Source organism: Loxodonta africana, chromosome 14, assembly GCF_030014295.1.
Source record: "Loxodonta africana isolate mLoxAfr1 chromosome 14, mLoxAfr1.hap2, whole genome shotgun sequence".
Taxonomy (NCBI): Eukaryota; Metazoa; Chordata; class Mammalia; order Proboscidea; family Elephantidae; genus Loxodonta; species Loxodonta africana.
Window position 1 is genome coordinate 90208128 of NC_087355.1, and position 20363 is coordinate 90228490.

At 62.6% G+C, this 20363-nt stretch overlaps 1 protein-coding gene across 1 annotated transcript in view; it reads left to right on the plus strand.

Annotated features, from left to right (window-relative positions):
* The first annotated feature begins 726 nt into the window (after positions 1–726).
* ADGRB1 (adhesion G protein-coupled receptor B1) overlaps positions 727–20363 on the plus strand; it is a 75066-nt gene continuing 55429 nt past the window's right edge. Inside the window, exons 1-12 of the mRNA XM_064268142.1 lie at positions 727–1492; positions 12962–13123; positions 14146–14256; positions 14591–14755; positions 14882–15044; positions 15383–15558; positions 15926–16090; positions 16307–16408; positions 18201–18307; positions 18566–18760; positions 19121–19189; positions 19836–19944. Of these exons, the coding sequence (XP_064124212.1) occupies positions 727–1492; positions 12962–13123; positions 14146–14256; positions 14591–14755; positions 14882–15044; positions 15383–15558; positions 15926–16090; positions 16307–16408; positions 18201–18307; positions 18566–18760; positions 19121–19189; positions 19836–19944 (2290 nt within the window). The remainder of the gene's footprint in view (positions 1493–12961; positions 13124–14145; positions 14257–14590; positions 14756–14881; positions 15045–15382; positions 15559–15925; positions 16091–16306; positions 16409–18200; positions 18308–18565; positions 18761–19120; positions 19190–19835; positions 19945–20363) is intronic.

Below are 20363 nucleotides of genomic sequence, written 5' to 3' on the forward strand. Positions count from 1 at the left end.
ACCCCACCCCAGGCTCTGGGGGTGGGGCTCAGAGAGGGTACTGCAGGGAGGCCAGGGAACGGCCAAAATGACCCACTCTCTTCCTGTCCCACTTGTGGTCATGTTTATGATTCTTCCCAGAAAGGCAGGAGGTGGGGACGGTGAGGGGAAGGGGCAGAAGGGGCAGGGGACCTGGGAGAGGCAAGGGAGACAGAGGCTGAGAGGGGCCCTCCATGTGGCAGGGGGTGGGCAAGGAGGAGGAGCCCTCAGGAGCCATGTTGGATGGGCCACCTGTGGGTAGAGGAGGTCCTCTGTCCCTGGGCTAGAACTGTCTCTGCAGCGGATGCACTGGCGGACAGTGGGCAGACAGGTGGCAGACAGCGCCTGGGTCTGGAGGCCCCACCCGCTGGGTAGGGCCTGGGCTGAGCCGCCCTCCTCCAGGAGCCCTGTGTGGTGGGTGCTGCCCCGTGTCCCCGAGCCTGCCTGGGGCCTCACACTGCCCGCTGCTCTTTCTCTTCCAGGCTTCGCCGGTGGCCATAGGCGGGCGTCCGGGCCCCCAGCATTAGAAACTGCTCTCCGTGTCATCTGAAGCTGTGCCTGGTCTGCCCTCTGGCCTTCGCCTGGCTTCCTGGCCCTCTGCCCGGTCACCCCGGCCCTGCCCCGCCCGCTGCCAGACCCTGGCATGTCAAGGCCTGGCCAACGCCGGCCTGCCCAGCCCGTGGAACCCCAGTGGCCCCGCGAGCTAGGATGAGGGGCCAGGCCGCCGCCCCAGGCGCCCTGTGGATACTGGCACCGATGCTGCTGCTGCTGGGGTGCCGGGCGCGCGCGGCCACAGGGCTGGACACAGGGCCTGGGCCCGAGCCGTGCGCCACGCTGGTGCAGGGCAAGTTCTTCGGGTACTTCTCGGCGGCCGCTGTGTTCCCCGCCAACGCCTCGCGCTGCTCCTGGACGCTGCGCAATCCGGACCCACGGCGCTACACGCTCTACATGAAGGTGGCCAAGGCTCCCGTGCCCTGTGACGGCCCTGGCCGCGTCCACACCTACCAGTTCGACTCTTTCCTGGAGTCCACACGCACCTACCTAGGCCTGGAGAGTTTCGACGAGGTGCTGCGTCTGTGTGACCCCTCGGCGCCCCTGGCTTTCCTGCAGGCCGGCAAGCAGTTCCTTCAGATACAGAGGCAGCGGCCGCCCCTGGACAGTGTGCCCAGCAGGCCCCCAGGCCCCGGCGATGACTTCTCCGTGGAGTACCTGGTCGTGGGCAACCGCAGCCCCAGCCGGGCTGCCTGCCAGATGCTGTGCCGCTGGCTGGACGCCTGTCTGGCCGGCAGCCGCAGCTCGCACCCCTGTGGCATCATGCAGACCCCCTGTGCCTGCCTGGGTGGGGACGCTGGTCCCCCTGTCGCCGGCCCCCCGGCTCCCCGAGGTGATGTCTGCCTGCAGGACGGTGTGGCCGGCGGCCCTGAGAACTGCCTCACTAGCCTGACCCAGGACCGGGGTGGTGACAGCTCTGCAGGTGAGTGGCTGGCAGTATGTCCAAAGGGGGACTTTTTAGGCAGGGAGCGACGGGGAGCAAGGGCCTCCCCTTCAGGGCTGCTCTGGCACCAAGGTAGTCGGGGGGGACCGGCTGTGGTGTTTCCTGAATGACTTAATGAACGAACCAATAGTGGCCTGAACTGCAACCAGGCCCACAGAGTTCCAGGCTCAGCTCCAGAGTGCCAGAGGTTTGCGTTCTGGCTGGGGAGTGGGCCTTCCATTTTCTCAGGCAGGATTCTAGTAGACCAGAGGGCCCTCAGTGTCCGGGACCTGGCGGACAGGGTGAGCTGGGCCTATTGAGGTAGCTGGCCATCCAGGCTAGGGGACAGGGTAAGAGGGGCCTATTGAGCTGGCTGACCATCCAGGCTAGGGGACAGGGTGAGAGGGGCCTACTGAGGTGGCTGACCATTCAGGTTAGGGTACAGGGTCAGCAAGGCCTATTGGGGTGGTTAACCACCCAAGCTAGGGGACAGGGTGAGTGGGGCCTATTGGGGTGGTTGACCATCCAGGTTAGGGGACAGGGAGAGTGGGGCCTATTGGGGTGGCTGACCATCCAGGCTAGGGGACAGGGTGAGTGAGGCCTATTGGGGTGGCTGACCATCCAGGCTAGGGGACAGGGTGAGTGAGGCCTATTGGGGTGGCTGACCATCCAGGCTAGGGGACAGGGTGAGTGAGGCCTATTGGGGTGGCTGACTATCCAGGTTAGGGGACAGGGTCAGCAGGGCCTATGAGGTGGCTGACTATCCAGGTTAGGGGACAGAGTCAGCAGGGCCTACTGGGGTGGCTGACCATCCAGGCCGGGGGCCAGAGTCTGTGGGGCTTATTGAGGTGGCTGACCATGTGGGCCGGGGGCCGGGGGCCATGGGGCCTCGCAGGGTGGGTGACTGGGGCGGGGCAGGGCCTCCATGTAGAGCGTTATCTGGAGATGAGGTCAGGAGTTGAGATTCTGGCCTTGTTTCTGTGCAGTGGCTGCTGAGTGCTATGGGCGTGCAGACATCTCTGGTGCTGGGGTACAGATGTAAACCCCCAGCCTGCTGTTGGTGCAGCCTTGGAAGGAGAGAAGGAAGGAGGGACAGAGGGAGAGAAGACACAGTGAACACACGGTCATCTCTGTTGGGTGGCAGGGGAGCAGCCACAGTGGTGGGCCATGATTTTCCTCTGCGGGGGGCTGCCTCAGACCCACCTGGCATTCTAGGAGCAAAGAGGGGTGAGCCCTGTGGACTCGGGGACTTTGCTCCAGGCAGGGGCACAGCCAGGGCAAGGCCTGCAGCTGGAGGGGTCATCAGCCACAGGAAGCAGCTTGGTGGGTGTTCTGCCCCAGGAGGCTGTGGCCAGGCTCAGCCAGGCCTTGTGTGTGTGGAGGGCAAGGCTGGCAGGGCTTGGAGGGGGCGGCGGGCTCTGCGTCCTCTGGGAAGGTGGAGTCCCCTTGCTGACCTCCAGGTCCAAGGCCAGGAGGACCCCCCAGGGTTTGGCCCAAGGGCCTGGGAGGCTGGGACGCCACCAACATGGGGCGGGGGCAGCTTGAGGAGGGAGCTGAGGGTTCCAGATTGCTCTGTGGGGTCTCCTTGCACAGATGGGAGCTGAGCAGGCAAGGCTGCAATGGGGTGAGGCCAGGTTGGGGAGATGAGAGCTGTGGGGGTCCTTGGCCTACCAGGCTGGCAGCCCCGTTGGCACCCAGCAAGTCCATGGACTCCTGCTCAGAATGTCTTCAAAGGCATAAAATGAGCTCCATAGGTTACAGAGGAAACCAGCCAGCCTGGGACATGGCTCTGCTCAGGGGACCTGTGGACCCAGATGAGACCCAGCCAAGCAGTGCGTGTAGCTAGAGAAGGAGGGGGCCTGGGACCCCTATGTTAGGAGGCGGGGGCTGTGCCAAGCCCACAGGGACCTGAGGAAGAGGAGGCAGAGTCCCTGGGGGCGGGGGCAGTAGGGGCATCTCCAAAAACCCTGCACTGTGTCAAGGGCTGCTGAACGCCAGGTCGGGGGACTGAGGACTGACCTTCAGGCTGGGCCGCACGAAGGTCACTGTGACCTTGGCAAGGGAAACTTCTCTGAGGGGGACGGAGAGGTGGGGTGGAGGCTGGAGGCTGATGTGGAGGCAATGGACACAGGAACCCGACCCCCCAGCGAGCCTCTGCCCCCTTCTGAGCCTCAGTTCTGTATCTGCAAAATGCTGGCTGCTTGGCAAGGTCGTTCGGTCACGTTGGATACAGTGGGCCTCAGGGACTGACCCCGTCACCCCCAGTCTACGAAAGCTGCTCTTTATAACGTCGGGGGGCAGCACGTATGCCCACGCAGTGGGGGTGCTGGAAGGCTGACTGTGCTGGGTGTGGGAGGAAGGGCTAGTACATGGGTGGCGGGTGGAGGGCGTCCGAGTGTGTGGCCCCACGGGACACTGGTGCTGGGGGAGACCGCTCACTTGGACCCCTGACCTGTGGGCCTGGGCCAGGAGGTGCAGGGTGCTGGCAAACGGAGGCCCCCAGTGGGGCTCCCACATAGAGAAGAGAGGGGTCAGGGGAGGGTTTTAACCGAAGTGACATGCTCTGATGTTGCTCGGGCTGTGTAGCAGACTATGTCAGCTCTGAGGGGACGCTGGGCCAAGGAGTCGGGCAGGGCACAGGGACGGGGCTGACAGACTTGCAGATGGGGAGGGTGGGGCAGAAGGACAGAGACATCCCAACTACTCCTGAGCCTCTAGCCTGGGATGGGGACATCGACCCAGGTGGGGTGGCAGAGGGAGGAGCGGGCTGGGGAGGAGGATCGAGAGGTCAGAGTGGGACTGAGTAAAATGCATGTAGGGCATCCAGATGGGGTGTCATATGAGCTCAGGGGCCTAGAACACTGGGACAGGGCTGATTGGGGTGATGGGTGCTTGGAGGTGGCACCTGAGCCATGTTGACAAAGCTCCCAGCCTGGGCTCAAACCCCAGCCCAACTCCGTCTCATCCTGTGTCCCCAGACCATCCCCTCAGGCTCCTCATTGTTCAGTGGGAAGAGTAAAAATACCCACTTTCCTAGACCGTCATGAGGAAGGAGGCTGGGGTGAAGTTGGTTCTAAGCCAAGGCCCAGGGAGTGCTGAAATACCTGTCCGCAGGTGTTGTTAGGAGGGAGCCTCAGGAGGGCTTGGAGAACAAAGAGGCAGATGGAGAAGGGGGGCGTGGAGCGTGGGCTCCAGAGATCTGGGGTGTGCGTGCGTGCAGACCCTGAGAAAGGGGATGTTTGGAGGCGGTGCTCAGGAGGTGGGAAGGTGTGTGTGTGCATGTGTGCACATGTGTGCAAGTGGGTGAGTACTATACTGCACAGGTGTGTGCATATTTGTGCATGCATGCAAATACATGTGTGCATGTGTGCTGTGCATTGTGGGCATATCATGTGTGCAGGTGTGCAAGCATTGCGTGTGTCTGTGTGTGTGTGCCGAGGCTGGGCTCTGCAGGGGCTTCTTCGGAGGTTTTGGCTCAGAGCCACGTAGACTGCACTGCAGGGCCTGGGGGTCTCGTGGGGAGAAGGTCTGGAGAAAGCCTGCGATGTGAAGGTGGGGAGCTCTCTGCACGGGCAGCATGGGGTGGACAGGGGTCACCCAGGCCCAGATGCAGAGGTGTGGCGGCCCAGCCCTCTGTGCCTGACTCCAGAAGGCCTGGATGCTTCAGGGACCTTGGGAGTAAGGATGGTCTTAGCGGTAATACAGCGGCCGTTTACTGCCGACTCTGTGCAAGCAGCGTCCACTCGCTAGTTCACTCTTCACGGCAGCCCAAGGGCTTGTCCTCCAGGAGGCACGCGCCTGCCTTAGGGCCTTTGCAGAGGTGGTGCCCTCTGCCTGGACACCTGCAGGCCTGGCCCCCTGGCGCCCTTGCTCACTCGTCACCTTTGTGGTGGCAGGGCCCTGGCATGCTGTGTAAATGGCAGCATTCCCTACCCCAGCTCTCTGCCCCCATGCCCTGTCTTTCTCTCTCCACAGCACATGACATCCTTGAGCACAGTGTGGCTGCCCTTACCTGCTGTGTCTGCTGCGTGTTGTCTGTCTGTGCCTGCTAGGATAGAAGTGCCACAGCCAGGGTGCTTGCCCCGTTCACTCATGACCCCCAATGCCTAGACCAATACTTGGAACACAGCAACAAATGCCTGTTCAGTTGAACATAGCAGGTACTCAATAAATGCTGGCTGAGTGGAAGGAGGCACAGAGACGTTAAGACGTCTGGCTGAGGTCACGGAGTCCTAAGTGGCAGTTGACAGCAGGGCCAGCTTTGTTTATCACCTAATGTGTGTGTATAGTGTGTGTGCGTGCATGTGTGTGCACTCATGTGTATGTGTGATTGTGTTGTGGCTAGGGTGGTGCAAGGACCAGAGAGGTGGAGGACCATTCAGAAGGCGCACAGCTCAGCTGGGTGGCAGAGAATGCCAGAATCTTGTCTGCTGAGATCCGTATCAGGGAGCCCCCAACCTGTGCGTTCAGGGAAGGCTGGGAGAGTCGAGTCCCACCATCCCATCCCAAGCAGGCATGCACGACTGAGCAGGGAGCAGGCAGGCAGCCGCAGCCAGCCTGTGGCCCATTTTCAGTCCCTGCCCCCGCCGGCCTGCCCAAATGCCACATGGCCACATCACGCGCCAGGCGCTGCAAACCCTGGTCAGGCCAGAGCAACTGTCCCCCCCGCCCCCCGCCCCGCTGCCCATCTGACAACCTCTTTCTGGGACCGCCAGACTCCCCCACCTCAGGTCTCTCAGCACATCTCTCTGTCTCTGCATTTTCTGCCTCTGGCGAGATGGGCCATTTCTCTCAAGGGTTGTTTTAAATATTCATGTTTTAATTAAACAATTTTATTGCAGAAGCGACACGTGAGGTAATGAAAAAGCAGCGTCCTCGGGGATGGGAGTGAGTGTGTGTGTGTGTGTGTGTTCCTGTGTGCATGTTTGGGATATGTGTGTGCACACGTGTGTTCCTGTGTGCATGTGTCTGAGTGTGGGGTATGTGTGTCCCTGTGTGCATGTACATGTGTGTTTGCTGTGCACACGTGTGTGTGTCCGTATGTGTGTGCATGCCTGCAGTGGGGTGGGGTGTCAGGCTGTGCTGGCACCTGAGTGTGAGAGGCACACGGGATGTGGTGAGGTTTGGACGAGAGGAGCTGGGTCTCTGCAAGACCACCCAGCCAGCAGGTGCCTCCCACCACCCTGTCACCATGCAGCCCCAGACACCCCTGAGACCCCCCCGCATTGAGTGCTGGACCACTACGGGGGTCTTTGGAGACAGTCAGAAATGGGCTGGGGCTTGGCCCAAAGAGCCCCCAACTCATGTGGTCCCCTAGGTGTCTAAAGCCCTCTCTGGGTCTCCAGGGCACAGGGAGTGGGGAGGAGCAGAGTGGAGGGAGGGGGAGCTCCAGGTGGGAAGATGGGGCCACCGCAGAGCTGAGTATCTGGAGTTTGGGGAGCCATGGGGAGACTGTGGGGTGGGACGTGAGGCAGGATCAGGCCTCCACTGCTGGGGACCATTTTGTCATCTCGGCCAGAGCCCACTCCTCTGCCCAAGAGCCGATTTTGGAAAGTTTAGCAAACAAGAAGGCTCTCAGTGCCCAGAAAAGTCGACGCCCATTCCCTATGGAAATAGCCAGACGTCACTGTGAAGATTATAATGTCCCATCGGCCACTCCCCTGGGGCAGCGACGTGCAGGCTGGCCGCTTATGGCCTCTCCTCCCCCCACTATCCATCTGCACACCAGCCAGAGAAGTGACAGCCAGGCAAGGACACGCTGCCCACTGCGGTCGGCCACAGCCCTCTGCCCTGACCTAGAGGCCGGAGCTCAGGCCCCTGCAGAGGTTACCATCCTTGTTCCGGTCCCTAGAAAGGGGGGAGACCGACACTGGGGCCAGCGGCTGGCAGCCCTGCCACACCATCTTATAGCCGAGGAGCGGGCCTGGGGAGGGGAAGTGACTTGTCCGTGGTCCTTGGCCCACGAGGGTGGAGGCAGGATGGGACCTGAGTGGCCAGAATTGTGGAGCCTGGGCTTGTAAACACCGCACTTTATTTGGGCAGAGAGCACCTCCCTGGCCAAGAAAAGAGGCCTGGGGAAACCACACATTCGGTTCCACCCCTCCCGGCCTGGGCAGGTGTGTCAACTCCCTGAGCCTCGGGCTCCCTTCTGTGAAATGGGGACCGGCAGGACCCGCTTGTAGGGCTTGTGTGAGGCTTACAGGAGGGATCCAGGCTTACAAAGGGGTGGCATTGCTCTCAGAAGCGGGCCCCACCAGCCCAGGCGGTTCCTCTTCCCTCCCGGGGTACCGGAGAAGCTGCTCCCTGAGGCCGGCGGCGCCTGCGCCTCTGCCCCGGGAGCTGCGGCCGCGGGGACGTGGGCGAAGGCAGGACCGCCGGGCCAGGGCTGGGGCAGGCTGAGCTGGGCAGGGGCTCCCCGGGCGCCCCGCGAGGGGCTCTGGTCCAGCCCCCAGGGCAGGACTCAGGATGCTCCAGACCACCCCAACATGGTGGGCTGCGGAGGGGACGACGCAGGGGGTGCCTGGAACTCGGGCCTGGGACCGGGCGGGCCGTGCTGGCGCTCCCCCTGCCCCCCCGCCAGCCCCCGTGCGGCCGACCGGTGGACTAGGGCGCCCTCTGCTGGAGAAGAGGGGAGGCGCACCAGCTCCTCCTCCGGGGATCCCGGAAGCCTAGCAGGAGGGCGGGGCGCCCCCAGAAGGTCCCGTGGAGCCCACCCGCGCCCCCATCCCAGCCGGCGTGGGCGCAGGGACCAGGGAGCCCGTGTCTCCAGGCGGGGGTGCCAGGCGGGCGGGTCGACCAGGAACCCTCTCTCCTGGGTGGCCTGGCTGCCCCGCGGAGCCATTAATTGGCTCCATTCATCCCCTTAATTAGATGGAAATGAGGCTGCTGGACAGAGGGGGCATTGAGTCGGGGAAGAATGGCGGCTTCTTTCCGGGCCTGGAGGGGCAGCCCACCCCCAGGCCTGCCCACTCTCCGCTGCGCCCTCGCAGCCCACCCAGCCCAGCACACCTCAGCACCCAGCAGTGCCCCTTTGCCCAGCCCTGCCAGGCCCCAGACCCCCATCCTTTGCCCCCGAAGCCTCCCTCCGTCATTTATGCACTCTCTCCACATTTACCCATCGTCAGCTGTGTGTGGGGACACACGTTAAAAATAAAAAATGATCGTAAAAATAAGAGCTACCGTTCCCTGAGTATTCATTAGTGGCTGGAGTGTGGCCAAGGGCAGAATTCACTCTGTGACTGGGATCAGGGCTCAGTATGTGATGAGGAAGAGAGAGGTCAGTCGACCATGGACACCAGGGCTCAGTGTGCAATCAGGGTCAGGAATCAGTACGTCGACTGCGATGAAGGCTCCGTTCACAGCCAGGATCAGGGCTCAGTGTGTGACCAGGGCAGAGCTAGACCTGGGGGCATTCTCGAAGCCACTGGCCTGTGCCTTGGCCTCTCCACCCTGACAGGCCCCCTCCTCTCCTCGCCCCCTCACCCACATCCTCACCACCTGGGTCACCAAGGTAACCAGCCCCGAAATGGTGGGTGTTTTGGCAGCTGAGCCTAACCTGAGTCTATCCTGAAAGGCTGTGCTCGCTGCAGCAGTTTCCATGGGAACCGAGAAGCATCCTCTGATTAGCCTGGCTTGGACACCCTCTCTCTCCCACCCACTGCCAGCTTACCACGTCACCCAGCCTCCGCGTGGGGGCTGGGCTGGGGCAGGGGTGGGGGGGCAGGCCCGCGCTGGCCTCGTGCCAGCCCTGTGCTCTGCCCCCTCCACTCGCTGGCCCTCTTGGTCCCTGTCTCAGCATTGCGGGTTGGGGTGACATTTGAGGTGAGGTCATGTGCTCAGTCCTGTCTGTGGGGGTGGGCCAAGGCTCTGGTGTCCCATCACCCCTCTCCTGGTCAGCTGTGGATAGCGCCCTCCCTCTCCAAATCCGTCAAATGGGCCGGTTATGGGCTGGCTGGTGGGGGCTCAGTGAGGCAAGGATAAGAAGCAGCAGCAAAGCAGGGCCCATAAATGAGCAACTGTGCTGTTGTCCTGGAGGGGGGGTCCCTGCTCTGCCCAGGGTGAGGTTAATGCAAGTCTGGGCTCCTCAGGCACACACCACCCCCGCCCCCCCGCCCGCCCCTGCTGCTCAGAGGTCGTCATTTGCAATTTAAGACCGGGTGGTATTTTTTTTTGGTATTCAGTGTCCATATGTATCAGAGCCTCACCAGTGCCAGCTCTGGGACAGACCCTCCTAGGGGTCATCTCTCCCCTGGCCCTGGCTGTCTGGACCCCCTCTTTGGGCCTCAGTTTCCTCCACTGTAAATGGGGTGCAAACGTTGCCTCCAGGGTTAGACTGGGATTCAGGGCTCCTGTGTAGGGACACCCGGCACAGAGCCCGCCTCGCTGAGGGTGGTGCTTAGGATGCACCCACAAGGGGGAGCCTGGCCTAGAGGGGAGGCAGGCAGGAAAGGTACATTTGCATTTAAATAGAGAATTCAGGATTTTCCCCTCTTCCACCTCCACCCCAGAGATTAGTGTCTGCAGCCACGGGTGGTGGTGGTAGTGACCCCTGTGGCCCAGGTTGTGGAGGGGAGTGTGGGACGCCATCCAACAGCCTGGCGTGATTCCCACACAGCCTCCTCCTGGCTGTGTGAACACATGCACCCTTCCTTGGCCAGCTCAGTCTTCTTGTCTGAAGAATGGGAGCAGTGTGGCCTCCCTTGTGAGGACAGTGAGTGACCAGGCCTCCACAAGACTGAGGAGGGGTCTCAGAGCCAGCGCCCACCTGCTCAGCCCCACCCCCACCTGGTGACCCTGCAGGCTGCCCTCCGCCTCCACACCTCCACCGCCCGTTCGTGGTTCATGTCCCTGAGCTGGGCTTAGTGGCACCCACCTCAACCAGCAGTGGGTTACAGTGTGTGAGCAGGCTCAGGAGTGGTGACTACCAACGTCTGCACCTGCCCTCCTGCCTGGCCCCTGTCACCTGAGCGAGTCCGCTGCCCACCAGCCCGCCCCTTCCACTCACTGTGTCCCATCTTGCCTGCTCCAAGGACAGCGGGCTTGGGCCATTTGCTGTGTGTCCTTGGCTGAGGGGCTCTGCCTCTCCAGGCCCAGGTGGAGGCCAGGTGGCATGGGGAGGGGATCATTGGGAGGGAGGGCTCCATGGGCTGCCCTCGCAGGCAGAAGAGGTTCCACAACAAGCGTGGGGGTGTAGAGGACTCTCCTTCCCACCCTACCCAGCAGGGAAGACGTGGACCCCCTACCCAGGATTGGCGTGGCTTCCTCAGATGCAGCCTCTCCATTCGCTCCTGGCACCCCCTGCTGGCTGTCTCTAGAACAGATGCAGGGACGATGCGGAGGGATGTTAGCCTGCCTCTCTGGTCTCCCTGGACCTACAGTGCAGGCCCAGATGACAGTGCCACACACACTGCCCTTCCAAGTCCTCCATTGCCAAGGCCCTGGGGGTGTCTCGGTTACCCTCTCTCCTTCTGTCTTGGGACATCCATCAGGCCATTATCCGTTTGGAGTCCTGGGTAGTGCGAACTGTTAATGCACTTGGCTGCTAACCGAAAGGTTGGAGGTTCAAGTCCACCCAAGGCATCTCAAAGAAAGGCCTGGTGATCTACTTCTGTAAAAGCAGCCATTGAAAACTGTTTGGAGCACAGTTCTGCTCTGACACACACGGGGTTGCCGTGAGTCGGGGTCGGTGCAAGGGCAACTAGTATTACCCACTCTGCAGGCAAGGGAGGGACCCCAGTGGCGCAGTGGTGAAGTGCAGCTCAGCTGCTAACTGAAAGGTCAGTGGTTCGAACCCACAGCCGATCCTCGGGAGAAGTCTGATTCGGTAAAGGTTACAGCCTTGGAAACCCTATGGGGCAGTTCTACTCTGTCCTATGAGGGTTTGCTCTGAGCGGGAATTGACTCAAGGGCAGTGGGTTCGGTTTGGTTTGGGTGCAGACGAGGAGGCCAAGGCCTTGACCGTGTGTGGCCTGTGGGTGATGGAGTGGGGCCTTGGATCTGGCCTGGCTTCCAGCTCCTCCCTCTCCACCCTTTTCTCCTGCCTACCCTCTGGGGTCTCCCGAAGTCCTCGTTCTCACCCCCTGCGGTGGGGCTTAGTCCAAGCCACAGATGAGAAGACTGAGGCTCCGAGAGGCACAGACCTTCTGACCTGCCCTTGGCCAGCCTGGTTCTCGGGTAGCCTCCCCTGCCCCCAGCCCTTGGCCACAGTGCCCTCCAGGGGTCCCAGCTCTGGTCTGGAGTCAGTGCAGGCTCTTGGCAGTGCCATCAGCGACCCTTCACCCCCTCATAGGGGTGTATGTCAGTGGTGCCTTCTGCTGAAGGCAGTGAATCCTGGATGAGGATGACTGTAGTGCGGGCAGGGAGGCCTGGGCACGCGTCACGGCTGCCCCTTCCTGGGGCCCTGCTTCCAGCTCATTGGGCCAATGTCCACCCTGCAGCCCACCCACTGACCAGAGCGGCCCTGCTCTGACTGTCACCACCAAGGCTCTCCAGTACTTCAGGGCACTCCAGGCCCTCCTTACCTCCCAGTGCACTGGGGCACAGACCCTGGGGGCACAGGCTGGGTTGTGGGGGCACAGGTCAGTGAAGGCAGTGGGCACAGCCTAGGGCTGAGGTGCAGAAAGGGGTGGCTGGGGGCAGGGTGGGGCAGACAGGGGCCAGGAGGCCAGGTAGAGACCTTTGACCCCCAACGGGTAATCAGCTCTGCCAGGTCCCCCGGGAGGCCCATCTGGACTCTGATACCAGCTGTGACCCGAGTCGTCCCCTCTCTGGTGTCCCTGTTTGCAGGGATCGTAGGGGAAAGCAGTGCACAGATCAGAGGTGGGAGTTGGGGACCTCCAGGATTGTGAAGGGCAACCCTCCTCTATGTAGATACTGAAGTGGGCTCAGAGGAACGGGGCCTGGGCCAGAGCTGGACTGAGTATTTGGGGAGGGGGGCACAGGGGTCAGATGTCACACCAAGGGTGGTGGAGGAGGGCAGGGGTCCACTCACCCCATCACTAGGACGCTGCGGGAGTGGGTGGGGGGAATCATTCATTCATTCATTCGTTCGTTCAGCAAACTGGCCCGGGACTCCTGTCCTAGAGCTCTGGGCCTGCTGGGGAGGTCCTGGCACAGGGGTGGGTAGACAGCCTGGAGCACTGTGACCTGAGCACCCAAGAGGGACCCCAAGACCCTCCACGTCCAGACCGTTTTCCCTGGGTACCGCTGTCAGCAGACCCCACCAGGGTGAGGCCAGCCTCCCTGCCACCATCGCTGTCGCAAACCCATCCTGCTCACCCCCGCCCACACTCTGGCCTCCCAGCGGTCCCGCGTGTGTGCCTGGGCGCTGCGCACCCGAGCCCTGCTGGGTAGCCCTCAAAGGTCACTGCTGGCAGACGCGGGCGGCCCGCACACCCACTTCCCGCCCTTGACCGCCCCCTTCTCTCTGCCCCGCCTGCCCCCTGACCCCGCCGTCTGGTCCCCACCCAGGCGGCTGGAAGCTGTGGTCCCTGTGGGGCGAATGCACGCGGGACTGCGGAGGAGGCCTGCAGACGCGGACGCGCACATGCCTGCCCACGCCGGGCGTCCAGGGCGGTGGATGCGAGGGCGTGCTGGAGGAGGGCCGCCTGTGCAACCGCAAGGCCTGCGGCCGTGAGTGCGGGTCCAACCGGCGGGCAGGGCGGGGGCGGGGCCAGGGGCGGCCCGGGGGGCAGGGGCGGGCGGGGCCAGGTGAGGGAGCGGCGGAGAGGCGGGGCCGGGGCGGGAGGGCGGAGGGGCGGGGCCAGTGGCAGAAGGGCGGGGTCAGGGATGGGAGAGGCGGGGCCGGGGCGGGAGGGGCGGGGCCAAGTGCGGGAGGTGGGGGGTGGGAAGGGGCCCGCGGAAGGAGGAGCTTGGAGCAGGGCCAGGCGGACGGAGGGGTTAGACACGGGTCAGGTGAGGGGAGGAGGTGAGGCCGTGACAAGGGAGGGCCTGCTTGGGGCTGGAGGGAAGGGGCGGGCAGAGGGCTGCAAGTGCTAGGCCGGGACAGGGAGGGAGTAGGGCTGGGTCTTGAAGGGTGGGGCCCTAGGGAGAGGAGGCAGATAGGGGCGGGGCCTTGTAAGCTCAGGAGAGTCCGGGCCCAGGCCGGGCGGTCGGGCCCGAGGTTGGGGTCTAGAAGGCGGACTGGGACTCGGGCCGGGAGGGACCAGACGGGGCTTTCCTGCCATCGGTGGTGTGGGATTTTGGGGGTGCCTCCCTCCGCCTGCCCACTCAGGGAGCCCTGGCCCGGCCGCCCGCCCCAGTCCACCCCGCCTCCACAACTTATTTCTCTAATAAACTCTAATGACCTCATGCATTTTTTAGCTGCTCCCATAAAGCTAAATCAGGGTGTCATGAAACTGTCACTCCTCGGCGTGTTTTCCCGTGATGAACTTTCCCGGGGGGAACGGTGCGGAGGGGAGGGCAGCAGCCATTCACAGCAGGAAGTGGGGCAGGGCTGGAGAGCAGGACAGACAGGAGGGGACCCATGGTGACCAGAGGGTCGGAGGCAGGCTGGGGCGCCCATCTATCAATCGGCCGGGGGGGCCCCTGCTGCTGGTTAGCCCACCCCGCTCCGGCCAAGGACTAGGGGGACCAGGGCAGTGGGACGGGCAATGACAGGCGGCTGGGGGTCGCTGACTGCACCCCTCCTGCAGCCGCGGGGCGCACCAGTTCACGGAGCCAGTCCCTGCGGTCCACGGACGCCCGGCGGCGGGAGGAGCTGGGGGACGAGCTGCAGCAGTTTGGGTTCCCATCGCCTCAGACAGGTGAGCTTGGGGTGCGGGCCGGGGCTGGCACCTCCACACTGCGTTGTGACACCGAGTGGAGAAGGGTTGGGGTTTAGGGGAGTAGGACCGTGAGCAAACACTATAAATTAGTAATTGTTGCTATTGATGAGTAATAACCTTAGCGATTAACCATAATTAGACTAACTTCTCAGGTGCCAAGTGAAGGCTGGGACCCAGGGACCCAGGGACCGCACGGGCCCTGCCTCCGGGGCCGGCTCCCGGCCTTACGGGGTCTGCGCCCAGCCCTAGCCCTCCACGGCGCCTCTGACGCGCCGGGTGGTGCCGGTCGGTGATGCTGGGTTTGGGCTCGCAGGTGACCCCGCGGCCGAGGAGTGGTCCCCCTGGAGTGTGTGCTCCAGCACGTGTGGCGAGGGCTGGCAGACCCGCACGCGCTTCTGCGTGTCCTCCTCCTACAGCACCCAGTGCAGCGGGCCCCTGCGGGAGCAGCGCCAGTGCAACAACTCGGCTGTGTGTCCAGGTGGGCGCGGGGGTGGGCGGGGCCGGATGAGGGACGGGGCCAGCCGGGGGTGGGGCCAGGTGAGGGGAGGGGCCTGGAAGGAAGCGTGGGGACAGCCGGCTGACAGAAGGACCCACCCCTTCTCAGTGCACGGTGCCTGGGACGAGTGGTCCCCCTGGAGCCTGTGTTCCAGCACCTGTGGCCGCGGATTCCGGGACCGCACGCGCACCTGCAGACCCCCCCAGTTTGGAGGCAACCCCTGTGAGGGCCCTGAGAAGCAAACCAAGTTCTGCAACATCGCCCTGTGCCCTGGTAGGTGAGAGGGAGGGCGGGGAAGGGGGAGATCACCACCACCCCCAGACCCACCTACCAGGCCCTGGAGCCTGGAATCTCAGACTGCACCGAGGCTGGGGCTTGGGGTGTGACCCTGGGGGTGTTCTCTCCAACGTCCCACCTGGATGTAGAGCTGCGTACACCCCCATACCAGGCTGGCTGTTGTCGTGGTGGTTCTCCAGGAGTGTCCACGCCTGGGCCCTAGGCTGGATGGTGGTGCGCTGGCCCTGGGGGTGTTCACGCCCACGTGCCAGGCTGGATGTTAGCACGCTAGCTCTGTGGTGTTCACGCCGGCTTCCTGCCCCTTCCTCCCCTGGGCCGGGCAGTGGACGGAAACTGGAACGAGTGGTCAAGCTGGAGCACCTGCTCCGCCAGCTGCTCCCAGGGCCGGCAACAGCGCACGCGCGAGTGCAATGGGCCTTCATACGGGGGCGCCGAGTGCCAGGGCCACTGGGTGGAGACGCGAGACTGCTTCCTGCAGCAGTGCCCAGGTCAGCGCACCTCCGGCCTGTGGGGACCAGCGTTGGGGGGAGGCTTGGCTCTGCATGTCTGGGGCCTGCCCGTGTCCTCACGTCCGTGAATCATGGGCTCCTGTGTCTGTGTCCCCATCTCTGGGTCTTGGGCCCCCAGTGCCTCTGTGTTCCCATCGCCTGTGTTTCTCCACTCTGGGGTCTCAGTGTCCATGTTCCTGCCTTTCTGGTCCCTCCCTGGGTGTCCATGTCCCCATGGCTCAGTCTCTGCACTCCTGTGTCTCAATGTCCCCCTCCCTGTGTTTGTTTTCTGGGCCCCGCTATTTGTGGCTCCTGGAACCTGGCTCCTCGTCTCTGCCCGTGCCCCATGCCTGGCCGTCCCCCGCAGTGGACGGGAAGTGGCAGGCCTGGGCGGCGTGGGGCAGCTGTAGCACCACATGCGGGGGCGGCTCACAGCGCCGTGAGCGCGCCTGCTTGGGGCCCTTCTTCGGGGGAACAGCCTGCCAGGGCCCACAGGAGGAGTACCGGCAGTGCAGCGCCCAACGGTGTCCCGGTGAGCGCCCACTCCCCACCTCGGCTAGGGGTGGGACACCTGGGCCCCAGCATTGGGCTGAGGCCGTGGGTGGTCTCGGGCTCATTTCTGCTGGGATAAACTGCCCTGGTCGCCTAGCTTCCCTGAGGGGCTCGACCCCTCACCCTGGCCTTCCTGAGCCAGCCTGGCTCACGTCCTAAAGCCCCAGCCCCACTCACCGTGTCTGGCACTCTACAGAGCCCCACGAGATCTGTGACGAGGACAACTTTGGTGCCGTAATGTGGAAGGAGACACCAGCAGGGGAGGTGGCCGCTGTCCGGTGTCCCCGAAATGCCACAGGTGAGGCCCACAGCACAGGTGAGGTGTCGGGGGCTGCTGACCCTCCTCACAGAGAGGTATGTGAGGTACCCACTTTGTGAGGTCACTGAGATGTCCCTACAGACCCCTGCCGTTCAAGGGGCTGCTGCATGGCTGGCACAGACGCCTGTGTGCCCTGGAGCAAGCCGCAGGCCCGAGCCCAGCAGAACTTGTGGGAGCACAGCGGCCCCTGAGGCCTGACCTCTCACCAAGAGCCAGCACCCACCATGTCCCCAGCAGGTGGCCACCATCACTAGCTCATTGTCAGACAGGAAGCTGAGGTTTGGAAGGGTCACACACTCACCTGGGCTTCCCCAGCCATCATGGCGAAGTCACTCTGACCCTGGCAACCCTGATCCCTCAGCCCCTGTGTAGTGAAGCAGAGTAGGGGGTGGGGAAGGCAGAGAGTGTCTGGCCAGAAGGGCCCCTGTTATTGGAGACGTTGCAGTAGGTGGGAGGCTGAGAGCCCAGCTCTGGACCCTGCTTGCTGTATGCTGTTCAGAACTGACTTCACCTCTCTGAGCCTCCGTTTTCACCTCTGTAAATCGAGGGCTGTTGTGGGGAAGCCATGGCATAGGCCTCGGTAGGGACAGCAGGGCTTGGCCACCATTTGGCTGTGTGTTCCCAGCTGTTCCGTATTTGTTAGGTACCGGCCAGTCAGTTCTGACCCATAGCAATCCTATGTACAACAGAACGAGATACCGCCTGGTCCTGTGCCATGTTCACAGTTGTGCTTGAGCCCATTGTTGCAGGCACTGTGTCAATCCATCTTGTTGAGGGTCTTCCTCTTTTTCGCTGATCCTCTCCTTTACCAAGCAAGATGTCCTCCTCCAGGGACTGGTTCCTCCTATTTCCAGCTACCCGCCCCCTTTTTCATTTATAAAATACCACCAGTTCTTGATACTGAAGAACCAAATCCATTGCCGTCCAGTCGATTCCAACTCACAGCAACCGCGTTGGACAGGATAGAGCTGTCCCACGGGGGTTCCAAGGAGCGGCTGGTGAATTCAAACTGCTGACCTTTGGTTAGCAGCCGGATACTTAACCACGGCACCACCTGCTACAAATTAAGACAAGCAAACAAAGGAAATCAAAGCCTCTGTGGTCCTGCCCTTCTAGGTGGTGGGACCACCCGGGCAACTTGCCGCTGTGTGGCACCTGCTGTTTGTTGTGGGGTGTTTTTTTTTCTTTATTAATTCATACTGACATGTGGTGGTATCACCAACCATTTTCCTTAACGTGCTGGGAATGTTCCCCGTGCCCCTATCGCCTGGCCCTTGCCCAGGCGCATCCCTGCCTGCCCTGTGCTTCCTGCTGGGCGATAGGGTTGTGGAGTGCTCCTGTGGTGGCTGAACACCGAGTCCCCTGACCTTTTCTGGGAGTAAAGCCTGGGGCAGCTTGCCTGCTCTGAGCTGCTGACCTGGCTCAGACCGCCCCAGGGTCACCCACAGGATGCCTGCAGGTGGGAAGGTGCCGCCCTTGTAGGTGAGGCCCCTGGAGCTCTGCGGAGAGGCCGGGCTGAAGTCCGCACTTGGCAGCACTCGATGTGCACGCTGTCAGGTCCCAGTGGCTGGGCTCCTGACAGGGCCCCAGTGCCTGGCCCAGCGTGGCTTGCAGCAGCTGCCCAGAAACATGTGGGATGAAGGAAAATGGGGGAGGCCTGGCCCATGACTGCCCCACTCCCGGCAGTGAGTCGGCAGGGGGGAATTCTTCCTGGGAAGGGGAGGGTGGGGATGAGCTGACCCGGCTGCCGCCTGCCCCCCGCCCCCGTCAGGCCTCATTCTGCGACGCTGTGAGCTGGACGAGGAAGGCATCGCCTACTGGGAGTCCCCCACTTACATCCGCTGCGTCTCTATCGACTACCGAAACATCCAGATGATGGTGAGTGGGGCCCCAGGGGTCCCCAGCCCCCGTATCACCCCAGGGCCCTGCTTCTTCCATCTTCCATCATCGGGAGCAGCCTGTGGCCCTCAGGAGCTCAGACCCAGTGGCACACCCTTTGGACATGAATAGCCCTGGCTCCCATTGGTGCTGCAGAGGCATCTCTGAGTGTGGGGTCCCTGTTGCCTGGACTCCTCAGTCCCTGCCTTGACGTGTCCTGTGGGGCTGATCGAAACCAACCCTTTCCTGCCTCCCCAGACCCGGGAGCACCTGGCGAAGGCTCAGCGTGGGCTGCCGGGGGAAGGGGTCTCAGAGGTCATCCAGACGCTGGTGGAGATTTCCCAGGACGGGGCCAGCTACAGCGGGGACCTGCTCTCCACCATTGACGTCCTAAGGAACATGACAGAGATCTTCCGGAGGGCCTACTACAGCCCCACCCCTGGGGATGTGCAGGTGGGATCCCAGGGGGGTCCAGGTAGAGGGGTGCCTGGGCTCCCCAACCCCAGCCTGAGACTGAGGCCTGACCCTGGTCAAATCAGAAACCTGATCCTGATCACATGCTGAGTCCTGGCCCTGGTCATACAGTGAGCCCTGATCCTGGTTACACAGTAAGCCCTGATTTTGGTCACACACAGACCTGACTTGGTCACACAGTGTATCCCTGATCTTAGTTACAGTGAGCCCTGACATGAGCCATGTGCTGAGCCCTGAATCTGGTCACAGCCTGAGCTCAGAGCCTAGTTACACAGTAGGCCCTGATCTGGGTGCCTTACTCTCACCTCACTGGCCCTTCTTCCTCTTCTCTCTTTCCAGAACTTTGTGCAGATTATCAGCAACCTGCTGCTGGAGGAGAACCGGGACAAGTGGGAGGAGGCCCGGCTGGTACGGACCATAGGCAGAGGCCCTTGTGGTCGTCAGAGGTTGGGGCGGCCTGCCATGCCCTGTGCATGGCCCGGCCGTCTGACCTCCAGGAAGCCCGCAGCCTCCTGAGTCTCGGTTTCCTCCTCCCTTGATGATGGTGCCTTGTCTGTGGGTGCTGGTGAGGATTGTAGGAAAAGAGGCTGACACCGTGGGGCATTCTGAGGAAGCCCGCCCGCGGTGGTCTTTCTGACCTGGAAAAATGTGAGGTCAGTCTGGGAGGAAGGGAGGCTGACCGCTCCTCCAGACCAGAAAGGCCACCACGGGTGGGCTTCCTCAGTGTGTGCCACACCTGCCACCACCTGTTATCTGCAAGGTGCAACTGCTTCCTCTGCCCCAAGGAGCTGGGGCACAGCAGACCCCTGGGCCTCAGTTTTCCCATCCACGGAATGGGGGTGGACACTCAAAGATCACCAGCTCTGCTCCTGAAGTCAGGCCCCAGGGCTTTGCAGTGCTAGAAAGTGACCCGCAGGGCCAAGAAGGGAACAGTGGAAGGCAGGAGGCTGGAGGGGCAGGGGAAGGACAGGTGTGTCCCTGCTGGAGTACAGGTGGCTTCAACAACATCTCCCTGCTGCCTCGGGGACTCCCTGACCACGCCTCTGCTCTCCAGGTGGGCCCCAACGCCAAGGAGCTGTTCCGGCTGGTGGAGGACTTCGTCGATGTCATCGGCTTTCGCATGAAGGACCTTCGAGACGCGTACCAGGTGACAGACAACCTGGGTAAGCCCACCCCTTGCTCTGTTGTCCACTCTCCCCTGCCTGGACAGGGCCCTTCTTGCCTCAGTTTCTTCATTTATACAAAGTAAGGGGAACAGAACCCTCCGGGAGGGTTTCCACAGTTTACTCTGTTCAAGCTACCAACCCCGAGTCTGCTGACAGTGGCCTGACCTAAGGCCTGGGGGCAGGTCAGCAGGAGGTGTCTCAGACCCTGACGAGGCAGAGACCTTGAACCCAGGGTCAGATCCAGGAACCCCACTCCACAGCCAGCCCTCTTGCACTCCCCCAGGGACGAGGGGCTCACTCACTCCTCCCTGTCGCCCTCTCTGCTCTTGGAGATTTGAAGGCCAGGACTGAGCATCCGTCCACTGTCGGCCTTTGAAGCATGGGTCTCAGAGCTCAGCAGGCCCAGCCCTCCCCTC